This window comes from Onychomys torridus, chromosome 7, assembly GCF_903995425.1.
Source record: "Onychomys torridus chromosome 7, mOncTor1.1, whole genome shotgun sequence".
NCBI classification, from domain to species: domain Eukaryota; kingdom Metazoa; phylum Chordata; class Mammalia; order Rodentia; family Cricetidae; genus Onychomys; species Onychomys torridus.
In genome coordinates this window covers 59329465-59345910 of record NC_050449.1, presented here as the reverse complement: position 1 = coordinate 59345910, position 16446 = coordinate 59329465, and the positions used below count along the sequence as shown (strand labels likewise).

Genomic DNA, 16446 nt, shown 5'->3' with positions numbered 1-16446 from the left:
TTAAAGGCATAAACTTCCACTTTTGATTCATACTCCATTTTGATTGATGCCCACCCCATCTCCCTGCCACCTTTCCACCTTTTATACTTCTACCCCAGCATTCTTCTTTTTATATGTGTGTGTGTGTGTATGTATGTATGTATGCATGTATATGTGTATGTATGCATGTATGTATGTATGTATGCATGCTACAAGTGCTGCCGTTTTCCTTAAAACCTTTCTTCCTTTCTCGTGTTTCCCTTTCTAGTTCTGTGGCCTCTACCCACACTCTTGTATAAATACACTTATATAAAAAAACCATAGGGCCATGCATGGTGTGACACACACCTTTAATTCAAGCATTTCGGAGGTAGAGGCGGGTGGATCTTTCAGTTTGAGGCCAGCTTATACTACATAGTGAGTTAAATAACTAGTGAATGTATATACTAAAAAAGTTCGGTTCTGTATATGAGAGAGCACATGTGGTATTTGTCTTTCTGAACCTTACAAACTGTATAGTACAATACTGTAATATTGACATTGTTCAGTTTTACTTGCATTCATTTATGTGTACTTATGTATATGTTTACTTGGTTCTATGCATTTCTTTAAACTTTTATTATTGGTGGGGAAGGGTCATGCACCTTGTGGAAGTTGTTTCTCTTCTTCTACTGTGTGGTCCCAGGGATTGAACTTTAGGTTGTCAGGCCTAGCAACAAGTACCTTTACCTGCTGAACCATCTTGATGGCCCATTATTTTCTTTGTTAAGACAATGGCATCTCATGTAGTTCAGGTTGGTTTCAGAGTCACTCTGTAGCCAAGGGTGGCCTTGAACTCCTACCTTTACCTCCCAAATAGTAGGATTACAAGTGGCTATCACCATGCCTGACTGGTTTTATGCCATTTTATCATGTGGAAGGCAGTTGTGTACCCAATACCATCGCATAGTATAGTATCCTTTTATAGCCATATCTACCATCCTTTTGCTGTCCCCACTTCTTCACATCTTCCACAAAAACTGTGTGTGTGTGTGTGTGTGTGTGTGTGTGTGTGTGTGTGTGTGTGTGTTTTAGCACTGGAGTTTGAACCTTGTGAGATGGGTTTTCTCCTATTTATCTTACTCTTCCAAGCTTGGAGTAGACAGACTTTTTAAAGGAAAACCAGGGGAGCTTTATCTGCCATGCAGGAATAAAATGCAAAAGGGAAAGTAGGATACCAGGATGCCAACCTCGTGAGCTCACAAGTGTTGCAGCTCTGTGCCCTGGCAGGCTTCAGGCGCTAGCCAAGAGTGTCAGCACATGTTCCAGCACAAAAACTCACTTGGTTCTCAGAACGCTGGCCAAGAACAGCCCCTCACAGAGCCAGTCAACAGAAGACAGGCCACTGAAAAGAACAGCAGGTCTTTTGTTTTGTTTTGTTTTGAGACAGGGTCTCTCTATGTAAGCTCAGGCTATCTTGAAACTCTATGTAGATCAGACTCCAGCTGACCTTTAACTCAGAAATCTGCCTGCTTCCACTTCCAAGTACTGCCACTACATACAACTAGCAGCAAGTCTTGAAGGCTGAGCAGGAACAGATTCCTTCTAACCATTCTCAGCCTGTGGGTCGGCCCTTTGGATGGGGTGGGGTGGTCAAATGATCCTTTCACTGAGGTTGAGTATCAGATAATACTGAATATCAGGTATTTACATTATGATTCATGACAGTAGCAAAGTTACAGTTAAGAAGTAGCAACGAAAATAATTATATGGTTGGGGTCAGCACATCATGAAGAACTGTATTAAAGGGTTGCAGCATTAGGAAGACTGATAAACACTGCTCTAGGGGAGCAGGTGCAGTGTATCTTGGAGTCAGAGCAGTGGGAACTCAAGCAAATTCCCTTGCTGGAGGCAAGACTTCAACAGATCTGTTTCTGACCAGCCTTGAACACTCATCTTTCTCTGAAGAGCTGGAGTCAGCTGCAAGATGGACTCTGAAGCTTTCTTTTCTTCTGCCTCTAGTGATAGAGCAATTAGAAGAGTGTCTAGAGCCTGCACGTTGTTATATAGAGCCAGATGGTCCTTGATTGGCTGAATGTATGTGTATGTAAATGAGGTATAAAATGGGACAAATCAGGAAAGAACTGCCAAACCCTAGAGAGGGAAGGAGAAAACCTGCTAAAACCTGAGGGTGTTCTGATTTAGGATGGCTGCTCTAGTCCTTGTCTCTAGCTTTCAATAGCAAAGCACATGTGGGGAAAGTGGAAAGCAAAAGGCAGAAAACACCATGGTTTGCCTGTTGCCTCCATCCAGTAGACCCAAGGCAAAACCAACTTGTTAAGCTGGAGGTGGTGTGAGCTTGTTTTCAGCTGCTAGAGCCTTCATTCCCAGCTGCTTGCAACAGTTGCACTCTCTACCCACAGCAGTCCATTGTTTCAGGCTATCAAGCATAACCTGCTGCATTGGTGATGGGGGTGCGGAATCCTAAATGGGTTCCACTCCAGCCAGGATGTTTTGTGCAGCTGCAGAGAGTGGGCACCTGGCTGTCTGAAGGTTTGCAGCTCTGTTTGCCTATGTGGGAAGCTGGGGTGTTTGCTGCTGGGAAGATCAGTTGACTTTGCACCCAGGGTTTTTGAGCCCCAGCTACTACTTCAGACTTGCTGAGGGTCCCCACCTACCCTGTCATTAGGATATTGCATGTGCCAGGCACTCTTATCACTGAGTTATTTTTAAAATCTTTATTTATTAATTTAATTCTTTTGGCATTTGGCCTTCGAGTATGTCTGTGTGAGGGAGTTGGATCCATTGGAACTAGAGTTATGGACAGTTGTTAGCTACTATGTGCGTGATGGGAACTGAACCTGGGTCCTTTGGAAGAGCAGCCAAATGCTCTTAACCATTGAACCATCTCTCCCAGATATATATGCACAAATCTATCTACCTTTACTTGTTCATTAGTTTGAAACAGTCTCACTAAGTAGCCCTGGTTGGTTGGAACCTGCTATGTAGTCCAGGCTATATAGTTCTGGTCTTGAATTCAGAGTTTAGCCTCTCTGAGTGTTTGGATTGAAGATGAACACCACCATGCCTGCAAAATGCACAAATCTTGTATACATCTTTTGTTTAGCCACATAACCACAAATCCATACCCTGTGTAGGACTTGCCTAGTCCTCTACAGTGTTTGCTAATGTTTCAGTGTTGACCTTCCAGACATGACAAGTTTGACAAATATATGCTGTTAAATCTGATGGAATTTTTATATTTATTGTATATTTAAGTATATGTCCATTCCTTTGTATGCTAACTTAAAAATTATTTTTTCTTTACAAAAAATTGCTATGTATATGTGTGTTTGCTTGCATGAGTTTATGTGCACCATGTGCGTGCAGGAGCCCACAGAGGCCAGAAAAGGGCATTGGATCCCCTGGAACTGGAGTTACAGACAGTTGTGAACCAACATGTGGGTGTTGGGAGCAGTCCGGCAAGTAAGCACTCTTAACTGTTGAGCCATGTATCCATCCTCTAATTCCAATTTTATTTATTTATTACTATTTTTTTTGGGGGGGGGAACAGGTTTTACCTGTGTAACCTTGGCTGGCTTATGTAGATTAGGTTGGTCTAGAATTCAGACATTACCTGCTTCTGAGATTAGTCATATGTCACCATTTTTTTAAAAAGTATATACATCCAGTCTTCAATTTTTAATTGGTTAAGTTAGAATTTTTTGACTTTATGATTATGAGAAATAATTATAAATTATAAATTTTGAGAAATTTATTAGGAGCCATATTCCAGACCCTATCTTAAAAGTTAGAAAGTGCCAGATGGTGATGGCGTATGCCTTTTAATTCCAGCACTTGGAAGGCAGAGGCAGGCAAATCTCTTGAGTTAAAGGCCAGACTGATCTACAAAGCAAGTTCCAGGACAGCCAAGGCTGATACACAGAGAAATCCTGTTTCAAAAAACAAAACAAAAGATATTTTTTAAAGTGAGAAAGAAAGCAAACTATATTTCAGAGTATGGTTTTGATGTTTATCTGTATTTGGACTGGCAGGATGTGGTCTGCTACTCTCAGGATTTTCAGGAAACTGCTGGCGGGTGGGGGTTGGAGGTGGGGGGCTGCAGCTCTCAATAGCCACTCAGTCATTGTACTAGACAGTTGTACTTTTGGTATATTGTGTTTTAAGCCTTCATATTCAGCCTGAAGATGAAGCATACTAAATGTATTTTGGTCATGAAGAGGTTTTCGATTTTAGGTGGCTTTATTGGGCTATAACTTCTTGTAGGTCAAAGAACTATCTTCACATGAGTTGGTTACGTTTAGAACATCTGGTTTTAGAAGCAAGTATGCATAGATGAAGCAGAAATTTAACAAAATAGTAAAGAACAATTAAACATTTTGAGAAGCCTGGGACCTGCTTTGTTTTGTACTCTTCCCACACGGTTGTTGTGGGTGTGGTTTGTTTGTGACAGTCTCACCATGTATCCTAGTTGTCCTGGAACTTGTTAGGAAGCCAAAGCTGACTTCCAGTTTGTGATCCTCTGAGTGCCTGGATTATAGGCATGGCCTATCATGCCTTCCTCCCCCATCTGTGGTGTTAGAGCTGGAATTCAGGGCCTTATCCATGTCCCATACAGTGGGACAAGTACTCTCCTACTGAGCCTAGCTCCCTTCTACGTCCAAAAATAATATTTTTTTTTCCTTTGAGGAAAATATAAAGGACTTTGTAGCCCTTTATTACAACAGAAGCAGAGTAGCAGAGGTTTTTGTTGTTGTTGTTATTTCAGATAACCTTTGCCTTCTGCTTTTTGGCCTACTTACAGGTCTTGATAAGCCTTTCCTATATGGGTCAATATTGCCAAGTGAATCTCTAGAGAGTTGAGACTGAATTATTTACAGGTTTAGTATGCTGTTTATCTTATGTGAGATACTTATACTGGCACAAAATGATATTGACAAACAACCAAGGATCTATATCTGAGCTCTGTTGAATAGCTTTGTCCTGGTGGAAATGTCAGTTGCTCATGCGAAATGAAACAGGTCAAGCCTCATAATCTTTGTCTGAGAATAGAAGCTTGAAAGGACCATAAAGCTATTCATGAGCTGCAGCTTAGAAAGACTTGGAGACAGAGGTGCTACAATTTTACTCTGCTGTTCTTATGTGACACATGGTCAGATGAGCCCAGTTGATTGGATCTGTCTTTTCAAATTGGTACAGTTAGTGTATTTTTTAAAAATCGAACTTCATTGGTGATTTATGGCAGAGAGCTATGTTATTTGAGATGACACAGTTTCTTTGTTACAGTAATTAGTGTAATAAATTAGTGCAATATAAAGAAGAGACCTAAAGGGAAATTGAGTGTTTTTTCTCACAGAGCCCTGGGTGGAAATCCAGTTGATTAGTAAGTTCTCCTGAAGTGTGGCAAGTGGAGAGGGAGATGCCTTACTCTTCCATCTGAATAAACTCAGGATGGTTTACATGTCATACTATCCTTACCGCAGGCTACTTGAGATGATGTGATTTCAGGGCAGCATCTGGAATTCAGGGAAAATAATATAATGTGATACCCTTCTCAGCAACTTCATTGTATCCCATTGATTTATTTTAAGTTCTCTATGCACATACCCATATTAAACTTCATATAGTTTTTATTTGAAGGCCTGTCGTGTTAGGTTGACAATCTAGTGGGTTGGAAGAGCTTGGTGAGAGAGTCCAGATGTGTTAAAACCGTGAACTTTGTACATTGAACCTGAGAGATTTTTATTTTGAGGTGCTGGGAATTGAACCCAGAGCCCTATGCATAAAAGTTAAAGTACTCCATCACTGAGCCGTGCCCCTAGTCTGAGCCTGAAAAATTTTGAAACAAGATAGAACCTGTCCATCATTATAGTAATAAGGGCTTCTGAGTCACATCTGGAGGTAGGAATAATGTGGGGTTGTTATTTTATTAGCAAATATTAAATATGCAATCGGTGCCATTACAATATTTATATATATAAAATGTGTTTATATTTATACCTACTTACCTCCCCCCCCCACTCCGTTGATCCTCTTCCTGTTCCCCCTTTTACTTTGTTGTCTTTTCTTCTTTGGCTTTATTTGTGAACCAAGGAATTTAATTAAGGTTACTTATATGAGCATCGGTTAGGGAGGAAAGGACAACTTACCAGACAAGCATTCTTGGAGGCCTGTGCTTTATTTAACCTTTAGCTTACTGAGACTTAAGGGCAAGCATTGTAATAATAACTGAGTTACAGCCCAACTGGCTAGGAATTCTTTAAAAGGAGAACCTCTGTCAGTCTGTAGAAGAAGAAACGATTGTCATTTCCCTTCATAGGACTCAAATGGCTATCGATATAATCTGTAATTTAATTTGTTTTAAAACAATTTTATAATTTTTTTCTTTATTTTTTAATTTGTTTATTAATTCTGTTTTTTCAAGATAGGGTTTTTCTGTGTGACAGCTTTGGCTGTCCTAGAACTCACTTTGTACACCAGGCTGGCCTGAAACTCAAAGAGGTCTGCCTACCTCTGCTTTCTGAGTGCTCAAATTAAATTCATGCACCACCACCCTGCTTTTTACTTTTTTAAATGCTGGAGATGATCTATAGCTAAGTAAGGCAGCATATTCTTATAATGTCAGTACATAGGAAGCAGGAGGATCTAGAGTTCAAGGCAAGCCTAGTACAAGTAAGACCTTATGTTTAAAAAACAAATAAAACAAAACAAAAAAAAAGGTAGAGCATAGTGGTACATGCCTTTGATTCCCAGTACTGGGGAGGCAAAGATAAACCCCTTGTAAGTTCAGGCCAGCATGGGGTAAATAGTGAGATACTGCTTACGAAATAAATAAATATAAAGGGGGGGGCTAGTTAGTTGACTAATGAAGTATAACCATAAAATTGTCCTCTGCATGTTTAGACACCAGAACTTTATATTTCAGTCATTGATAGTTTTGAATTGTCTTACTTTTTTGTTTTATATTTTCAGAATATGCTTAGAACATGGTGGATTTTTCTCCCATTTCATATAAGAATAATTAATATTTAATGATCAAGCTTGCTTATTGTCAGTGGAAATTCAAGTTCTGAAATCATGTTTCTCTTTTTAAAAAGATATATTTTTTATTTATGTGTACATATATTTGTATGCCACATATATGAGAGGGCCTACACAAACCAAAAGAAGGTTTTGGATCTCTTGGAGCTAGTGGTACAGCTGTTTATGAGCTTTCCAGTGTGAGTACTGGGAATTGAACTCGGGGTCCTGTGGTAGAACAATCTGTATTATGCTGAGCCATCTCTCTAGTCCCTGAAATCACATCTCCTGATTCTAAGTTCAGTTTTGTTTTTTTAACTATGTTAACCAGAAGTGAATATAGCGTTGTCACTTGTCTAAGTCAAAGTCTGTAAGAAAATTTATCTAGGGGCCTGGAGAGATGGCTCAGCAGTTAAGAGCACTGAATGCTCTTCCAGAGGACCCAGGTTCAGTTCCCAGCACCTGCATGGCAGTTCACACCTGTCTGTAACTCCAAGATCTGACACAGACATACATGCAGGCAAAACATACATGCACATAAAATAAAAATAAATAAAGAAAATTTATCTAAAGTCCTAAAAAGAAGAGAGAGTAGCACTGTATGCTTTATTTTCTGCCTAGACTGGATTGTCTGTGAGTAGTTAACAAGGAAAAGAACCCTCTCTTTGAATCCTTCTAGGGTGCTATAGAGCTCTATCTGGGTAGAAAGGGAAGTACTCTTATTATGCTTATATGTACGTATGGCTGAAGGAGTCGGTTTGCCTTCTGGACAAGAGCAGTGAACCAAACTACTCTTTTCAGTTTTACCTTTCTAGGAGACAGATCGGATTTATTCCTGTGGCAGACAGTGTGACCTCAAAACATGCAGTTGATAACCTAAAGTGTGTGGTTTATGAATTTATCCCTGAGCTGTTAGGCCGAGAGCTGTAGTTTGAGTTCCAAAATAGGAAATGGAGATCTGGGCTTCAGTTATGAGCTTTGGGTGGGTATAGAGATTGAAGAGTGGTCGTTATGACCTTCTTGGTCCTGTAGCCAGAGCCATGCAGGGAGGAGTTTCTTGGTGATATGTGCAGAAACAGCACAGATGACACACACTGACAAGTCATGGTGGACAGGTGCTGTCAGACTCTGTTGTGTGAGGGTCCTAAATAGGGAAATGGAGTACAATTAGACAGAAGAGAAGAAAAGCAAGGAAAACAGTCACAGAAGTTTGTATGTGCTTTGAGACAGTCTCTCTATAAGGTATTGGTTGTCTTGATTCTGCATTTTTTCATCCGTGGAAGCAAGAAGTCACTGCTTTTCATTTCTAGCCAGCTTGATAGTTATCCTACCTCCTAAGGTTAAACATCTCTGCAGTGACCTGTCGGAGCTGATTATTAGCTGTATAAAGCCAGGGATGCTGTAGGGAACAGATGGGAAATGGTTTGGCTGCTGTGGCCAAGGCTAATTAAAGAATCTTTGGCAATTTTACAGTGTATATTTTGAAATGTACCATCAAAGTTACTATGAAACCTGCTGAGTTTTGAAAGCTGGGTTTCTGAAAAGTCACCTGGTTGAAATAATGTAATGATTATGCAATTCTTTATTGTCAAAAATAGGACAAGTTCTCTCTAAAAGAACATCAGGACCACTAGAAATCATTCCTTGGAATATGTCTTTATTTTATGTTCTGGACATTCAGAAATTCTAGATAGTTTTCTAGAAGAAAAATAACTTTTTAATAGGTAAAGATAACTTTTAGTATTTATATGGAATCTTTCTTCAGATTATATAATTCAGTATTTGTATTTATGAGAATTGTTTACATTTATGGAACTGATTTTAGTGTTCTGTGTAATTCTGACAAGATATATAATAATTTTTAAATAATTGAAAACAGGTCTATAGAGAAGGCTCAGTGGTTAAGAACACTTGCTACTCTTGTAGAGAACCCAGGTTCAGTTCTCAATACCTACAAGCATCCATAATGCCAGTTTCAGGGAATCCAGTGCCCTCTTCGGGCCCCTGTGTGCACTGTGCACGCGCACGCGCACACCGGCAAAACACCTATATATATATAAATAAATCTTTTTAAAAAATGAAAGCATACTGTTTTGAAACATTAAAAACAACTTAGTATAAAACTGTTTATGTAATTTTTGTTTGTTTTGTCAGCACTGGGATTGAAACTAGGACCCTGATCATTTGGCCCAACTGATTTCCTTTTTAAAAATGGCTTGATGTAGGAAGGGAATGGGAGGAGAGAAGAGAGGAGAAACTGCAGTCGGTATGTAAAATAAATAAATTAATTAAATAAAAAATTATTTTCCCAGTTAAAAAATATTTTTGTTACTTTTAAGATAGAATCTCACTAGGATGCACAAACTGGTCTTGAACTTAACTCTAGTACAGGCAGTTGTCAAACTTGTGAGCTTCCTGCCTCATCCTCTCAAGTAGCTTTGCCAACAGACCCAGTAGTATAAGATTTTTAAAAGGATTTATTTTTACAGCCAGGTGTGGTGGTGCATCCCTTTAATTCCAGCTAGAGGCAGGCAGTTCTAGGGACAGCTAGTGCTACACAGAGAAACCTTGTCTTGAAAAAAAATAGAGATTTATTTATTTTGTTATAGCTTCCAGTAAAAGATTCTTACCTAACAAATTTTCTATTCAAAATTCTGTAGATTTCTTTCCCTTCTCTCCCATCCCCTTTTTGTTGTTTATTTTTGAGACCATATCTATTGTAACCCATGCTGGGTTTTTTTGGGGAGATGGAGGCAGGGGCTGTTTTAAGACAGGGTTTCTCTGTGTAGCCTTGGCTGATCTGGAATTTGCTCTGACTCATAGAAATCTGCCTGCCACTGCCTCCCAAGTTCTAGCATTAAAAGCATGAAATACCACTGCTTGGCTGTTTTTTCCTTTTTTCAAAACCATTGATTTCATAAAGTCAGATATAGTGGTCACATGTCTGTAATTCCAAATGTTCTGGAGACTTTTTGAGACAGGAGGCTGATAGTCAGCTTGGGCAACATAAAGAGATCCAGTCTCAAAAACCAAACATAACAAAACAAGAAAATGAAGTGTGGTGGTGACATGCTTGACATCCCAGCCATGGGAAGGCAGAGGCAGGAGGATCAGGAGTTAAAGGCCATCTTCAGTTACATATCAAATTTGAAGCCATCTTGGGGTGCTTAAGATTCTGTCTCTAGCCAGGCGGTGGTGGCGCACACCTTTAATCCCAGCACTCAGGAGGCAGAGGCAGAGCGAGTTCCAGAACAGGCTCCAAAGCTACACAGAGAAACTTTGTCTCGAAAAACAAAAAATTAAAAAAAACAAAAAAACAAAACCCCAGAAAAACGACAATTAAAAAAAAAACAAACCCAAAACAACAAAAAAAGATTCTGTCTCTAAATAAATGAATTTGGTGAACATTTAGTGACTATTTTCAGTCATATTGCATGCAAGGTCTTTGTTCTACTCAAGGTGTTATTCCTGTATTTTGCCTTTGGTAGGTTACTTGTCTCCCATTTATTTTAGTCTCTTCAGCAATACTAAATGGCATCTGTTTCCTTTATTATTTTCTCTCTATTGTTCATTCTCTTTGTATTCTGGAAAAATAACTTTGCATGCTTATTGCATAGATTCATCTTTGTGCTTTTTTGATTGCTCTGAGTTTAATTGGTACTGAATTTTGTTTACGTGCATCTTCCTTTCTTTGTGTGCAAGCAACTAGGCAAGCGCTCTTCCACCGTCTGCTTCCCTCTCTCCCATGGTGGCATGTCCTTTTGTCCTTAAGTTACATCTTCTCATTTCAGACTGTTGCTGCCTTAATGCTTTTCTTCTTTATTGGCATACTTCATCCTGCTCTTACACAAGTCAGCCAGGATAGTGAAGAAAGAACTGTCAGCAGGACCCGGTCACTGTGTGTTTGCACTTGTCTTGTCTCCTCTCCACTCTCCTGCTTTCTAGAGAGAAGTCTCTTAAGTCTTAGGAAGTTATAGTGGTTTTCCAAGAGTAAAACAATATGAGGTCATTCAGTGGCTAAATTGCACACTAATAATAATACAGCTCTGGAGATGGTAAGTAAACTCTTAATTAATGAAGAGTAATTGTTAAACCTAGCAACAATTAAAGAGATTGCAGAGGTGATACATTATGAGTTGGGGAAGATCTGTGCTGTAATAATACTCTGTAGTGGGAATTCAATTTAGCATTCCCTTTCCTAAAAATGCCCTTAGCAGGAGGATTGCTTTTAATACTAATTCTGTTGCTTTGTTCACTGATTTGTTGTTATATTCCTAACATTCGTTTAATTCCTGGTACATCCTAGGGAATAAGGTTTTTTCGTTTTGGGTTTTTTGTTGTTGTTGGGTTTTGGTTTTGGTTTTTCGAGACAGGGTTTCTCTCTGTAGTCCTGGCTGTCCTGGAACTAGCACTGCAGACCAGGCTGGCCTCAAACTCAGAAATTTTCCTGCCTCTGCCTCCTTAGTGCTGGGATTAAAGGTGTGTTATCACTGCCCAGCAGGAAATAGTTTTAAGAAGGCCAGGTGAATGAACTAATACCTGTTATACTACTCCTGAAAGGCAAGTCTTCGTGAGTATTAAAGATTCCAAATAGTTCACTGAAAATATCTTAGAATTCTTAGGTCACTGAAAATCCTTCTCTCTCTGACTCCTCAGGGTTGTATTTCCTTTACCTTTGATGGGGTAATTTTTCTTCTCTTAGCTGTTACATCTTAGTCTCCCACTCTTACTTTAGCTCATCCTACAGGAAGCAAGGTAGAATCAATATTTGCTAATAAATAGTAATTGATGACTGTTGACAATAAACTTTCTACTTAGGGTATACTTCTCAAATCTAAAGCTAAATTGCATATTAAGATACACTACTTCTTGCTTAAAATCTCAGTTACTTGGCCTCAGGATCCTAGTTTTGCAGACACTCTTACGACGACTCGGTGGAAAGTCACAGCTTACCTTGTCCTTTGTGAATCATTAACTTGTTAAATAATCCTTTCCAGGATGCTCCGCCATGACACAACTGGCTTGCTCTTTATACACAATTGTGTTAAAAAGTTTTTTGGGGGGTTGGGGATTTAGCTCAGTAGTAGAGCGCTTGCCTAGCAAGCGCAAGGCCCTGGGTTCAATCCTCAGCTCCAGGGAGAAAAAAAAAGTGGTTTTTTGTTGTTGTTGTTGTTTTGTTTTGTTTTGTTTCTTTGTTATGTTTTTCTAAACAGATACAGAAAGATAGTACATAGAGGAATAAGCAAGAACAAACTTTTGGCTTTATCATAAAGTAGTGCCTGGATGGTGCACTTTGGTTGCTGGATTTTCTAGATGTTTCCCTCTAGGTCTCCTAAGCCAGAAGACAGTGGAGAGACATAAGCCAGTCTCTCTGTTCCATGTCGGGTAAAGCCTTAGTGTTTTTCAGTCAGTTCTTTAAATCTTACTATAACAAAGAGACTTATTCTACTTTTGGGAGATAGGCTTTCAGCAGAGTCAAGGAAAACATTTTTCTTTCTAAATATTTTAGCAAGAAAGGCTATATTGAACCCTGCTTTGTAGACATGATTTCCAACCTGGAGTTTGAATAGGACTTTGTAACTTTTCTGGGCTCAGGTCACAAGTTGAGTCCCCTCTGAGAATTGTTTGTTCTGGATGCAGTTACACTCCGAATTTGCATTTTCCTTAGTTCTGCTTTCTTTTTTCTTTTCCTTAACCATAATAAAGATTTTTTTTTTAATGCCACAATGACAGAGAATCTGTACACTATTTTTAGGAGAGATTGGCCGCCCCTATTAGTAGAGAGCTGTTAAGGCTTTTGCTAGCTCATGTTCTGAGTCACTGATAATTCAAGCAGCTAGCAGAAAGGGTTGTTGCAGGCAGCTTCAGTCTGTGATGTTCTGGGGCCTGTACTAATTCAGATAGAATTGCCATTTGGCAGTGGAGCAGAAAGAAGTCCTCCAGGAAGGGGGAGCTAATTGTGGAGGTTGTCTACTAGTTAACACCACAGAGTCTAGGGCAACTAGAGATATTGTATTCTTCCCTGGGGGTGGGGGTGGGGGTGGGAATTACCTGCTCTAGGTCAAGTGTGACATGGTTGGACATACAATTGAACTTGTATGAGAGCCACACAGAAAAAGGGTCTGTTTTATATGGGAGTTTATTTCAGGCTATTTTTTTTTTGCCTGTATTGTTTTCTTTAACAGCTTTTTAAATTTTTCTTTGTCCAGCAATGATGGTGTCCACTGGACATGTGCTGACCAAGGAGGAAGGTCTGAGAACGTAGCGGAAGCTGAAAATTGGAAAGCTGGGGGCAAGGAAGAGCCTTGAATCTTGAGGTGGGACGTTGACTCTAAGATGTCCTTGAGCAGTGGAGCCTCCGGAGGGAAAGGAGTGGATGCAAACCCGGTTGAGACATACGACAGTGGGGATGAATGGGACATTGGAGTAGGGAATCTCATCATTGACCTGGACGCCGATCTGGAAAAGGACCAGCAGAAACTGGAAATGTCAGGCTCGAAGGAGGTGGGGATACCAGCTCCCAATGCTGTGGCCACACTACCAGACAACATAAAGTTTGTGACCCCAGTGCCAGGCCCTCAAGGAAAGGAAGGCAAATCAAAATCCAAAAGGAATAAGAGTGGCAAAGACACTAGCAAGCCCACCCCAGGGAATTCCTTGTTCTCTCCAAGTGAGGGGGCAGCAAACAAGAAAGAAGCGCAGGGTCGCTCTGGGGAGGCCACCAACGCAGGGGGCCTGGCTGCTGCTCTTGGCCCCAAGGGCTCGGAGAAGGCTGCTAAGGCATCACGCAGTGTGGCTGGGTCCAAGAAGGAGAAGGAGACTAGCTCATCCAAGAGCAAGAAGGAGAGAAGTGAAGGGGTGGGGGCATGCGCAGAAAAAGATCCTGGGGTCCTCCAGCCAGTTCCCTTGGGAGGACGGGGTGGTCAGTATGATGGAAGTGCAGGGATGGATTCTGGAACCGTGGAGCCACTTGGGAGTATAGCTATTGAACCTGGGGCAGCGCTCAATCCTTCAGGAACTAAACCGGAGCCAGAGGAAGGGGAGAATGAGTGTCGGCCACTAAAGAAAGTCAAGTCTGAAAAGGTAAGAAGAGGTGGCCAGATCTGGCTACCCACTGCCTGTCAGAACTGCCCTGGACTAACTGCCAAGTGTTGTGTGCACTCTGTGGGAGGCTCATTAGTTTGTGGGTAATGACCAATTACAAGGTCAGAGCAGCTGGTAATGATAATGTGCTTTTGTTCCAAATTAAAGGATTCCCTACAGAGTCATTTGCAGCAGGCCCAGACCTCTTGGAATACGATTTCTGTTTGGGGGTCAGCTACTTGGTAGAATGAATTTTCTCACACCTTGTTATTGTCACATGTCAGACACTTGTTGCTAGAGGCTGACATTAAATCTTCGTGTGATATTTTGCTTGGCTGAAATTTTAGTATCAGAATCATAATAGTTGATAAATGTAATAGACTTTTGGTTACATGTTTAAGCTGAATTTTTATTTATTTTTTATTATTTTTTTTATTTAACTTTACTTACCTTGGCGGCATATCCCCTGGAACCTCAGTTACAGACAGTTGTGAGCTGCTATGTGGGTGCTGGGAATTGAATCCTCTTCTCTGGAAGAACAGCCAGTGCTCTTAACTGCTTGGCCATCTCTCCAACCCCTTGAATGATGTTCTTAATGGGATAAATGGTCCTGCTGGGTCTCTGGCAGTACAAAGAGTTAATTGTCATGGCATATCTGCTAAGTGTTCTGTTGGTAGCTACCAACAAACAAAGTGACATAGATAACAGTCTAGTAAACAAGGGGCAGGAGGTACTGACTCCACCCTACAGCATTAATCAGGCCTTAGGAGATACTATAGTAGCCTTACAAGTTTGGCCTAGAAATTCTTTGGCCCCTGAAAGTATTGCTGTCTGCCAGTTATCTCCTGCAACCATTGGAAATCAAAGTCTCCTGGTGGTTTTATTGCTGCCAAATAGTTTAATGATACCTCCCCTTCTGCTTGACTTGGAAGCGTAGGTGCCTGCAGCCCCAGGAGGCATTAGGACCGAGTCCCTCCCTCCAGGAAAGTGATCTTAGTTGAGGTTTCAGGAAATGAAGCTTGCAGGGCTATATAGTAGAATAGTTTCCAGTTGAGGGTCACCTCAGGCTGCCTCAAACTTGAGCAGCCCACAGTTTCCTACAAAGCAGCTGGCCTGTTGATGAGCTGTTCTTTGGCTTTTGATTTTCTGCTTTGCTCTGCTTACCCTATGCATTCAGCTGATCGCAGCAGATGCGGCATAAATTGATTTCTCTGTAATTACATCAGCTGCAGCAGGGAATACCTATTTCCATGTGTAAGTGTTAATAAATAAAAGCTGGATATATGTATTTGGGGGGTGGTGCCCTCTTACTGCCTCGATTTTAGTGGTAGCTTGTGCTTTTTTTGCTCTAGGATTTTAGTCTTTGTCTTCGGCACATCTGTAGCTTTTAGCAACATCTGGGCACTTTTGGTAACAGGGCTGTGAATTTCTTCCAGTTACATAACACAATGGTTGATTCCCTTTTGCCAGTGGCAGCTGCCAGAGAGGCTGCCTGTGTTTGGGTGGCAGATGCTGCAGTCCACCTCGGCAGAGTCAAGTTCCAGCTGGTTATTGGCATGGTTCATCGTGTGCTGGCTGTGATTTGTCATTTTCTCTGGGGTGCAGATGGATAATGCTGTTTTAAAGAGGCCTGGGAGTACCAGGAGTTCTTGCTACTGTTCCAGGCCTATTAGATTGTTCTCTACATCTGGCTTCAGGAAGTCCCTGCCATGTTCATGGTCATTGTCTTCCTGTGTGGGAAGGTATTGCTGGGGGTGGTCTTTCTTTCCTCGTCGTCCTTTAAAGTACTTGTGTTGAAATCCTCTGAATTCAGTTGCCGTCTGTGGGTGAAAGGATTGGTATTGCTTAGCTTTGTGTTGTGTTCATGATTTTCTTTAAGGAAGAAGTAGAATCTGTTTTCTGTTACAAGTACATAGACTGTTCAGGTGACCACCTTTAAGCTAAATGGCCTTTAGCTTTTACATCTTGGTGCTATCGAGTTTTACTCCTTATTTTTCTTTTCTTTTCTTTTCTTTCTTTCTTTCTTTCTTTCTTTCTTTCTTTCTTTCTTTCTTTCTTTTTTTTTTTTTTTGTGGGGGAGCAGGGAAAGGTAACTGTCTGGTCCCTGGGACTCCCGATGGGTAGGGCCTAGGGGCTAGAGACCTGATCTGCCAGTTTGGAGATGGGGGTTTACCTGTTCCTGGTCAGTGTAGGGTAGGCTTACGATTCTGGTGATCTGGTTCGGTGGCTGGGCAGCGCCTTCTTTTGTGTTCTCAGGTCACATTTTGCTCATCTGTCAACTCCTCAGCTGCTCTTGTTTCCTCAGACTGCAGACTGTAGGATTCTGAATCCTCTCCCGGATGGATCTCAGCTGGGCCTTGGGTT

General features: G+C 40.9%; 1 protein-coding gene across 1 annotated transcript in view; it reads left to right on the top strand.

Annotated features, from left to right (window-relative positions):
* The window catches only part of Znf609 (zinc finger protein 609), a 151629-nt gene that overhangs the window by 19406 nt on the left and 115777 nt on the right, over positions 1–16446 (top strand). Inside the window, exon 2 of the mRNA XM_036192239.1 lies at positions 13209–14082. Within this exon, the coding sequence (XP_036048132.1) occupies positions 13336–14082 (747 nt within the window). The 5' untranslated portion in view covers positions 13209–13335. The remainder of the gene's footprint in view (positions 1–13208; positions 14083–16446) is intronic.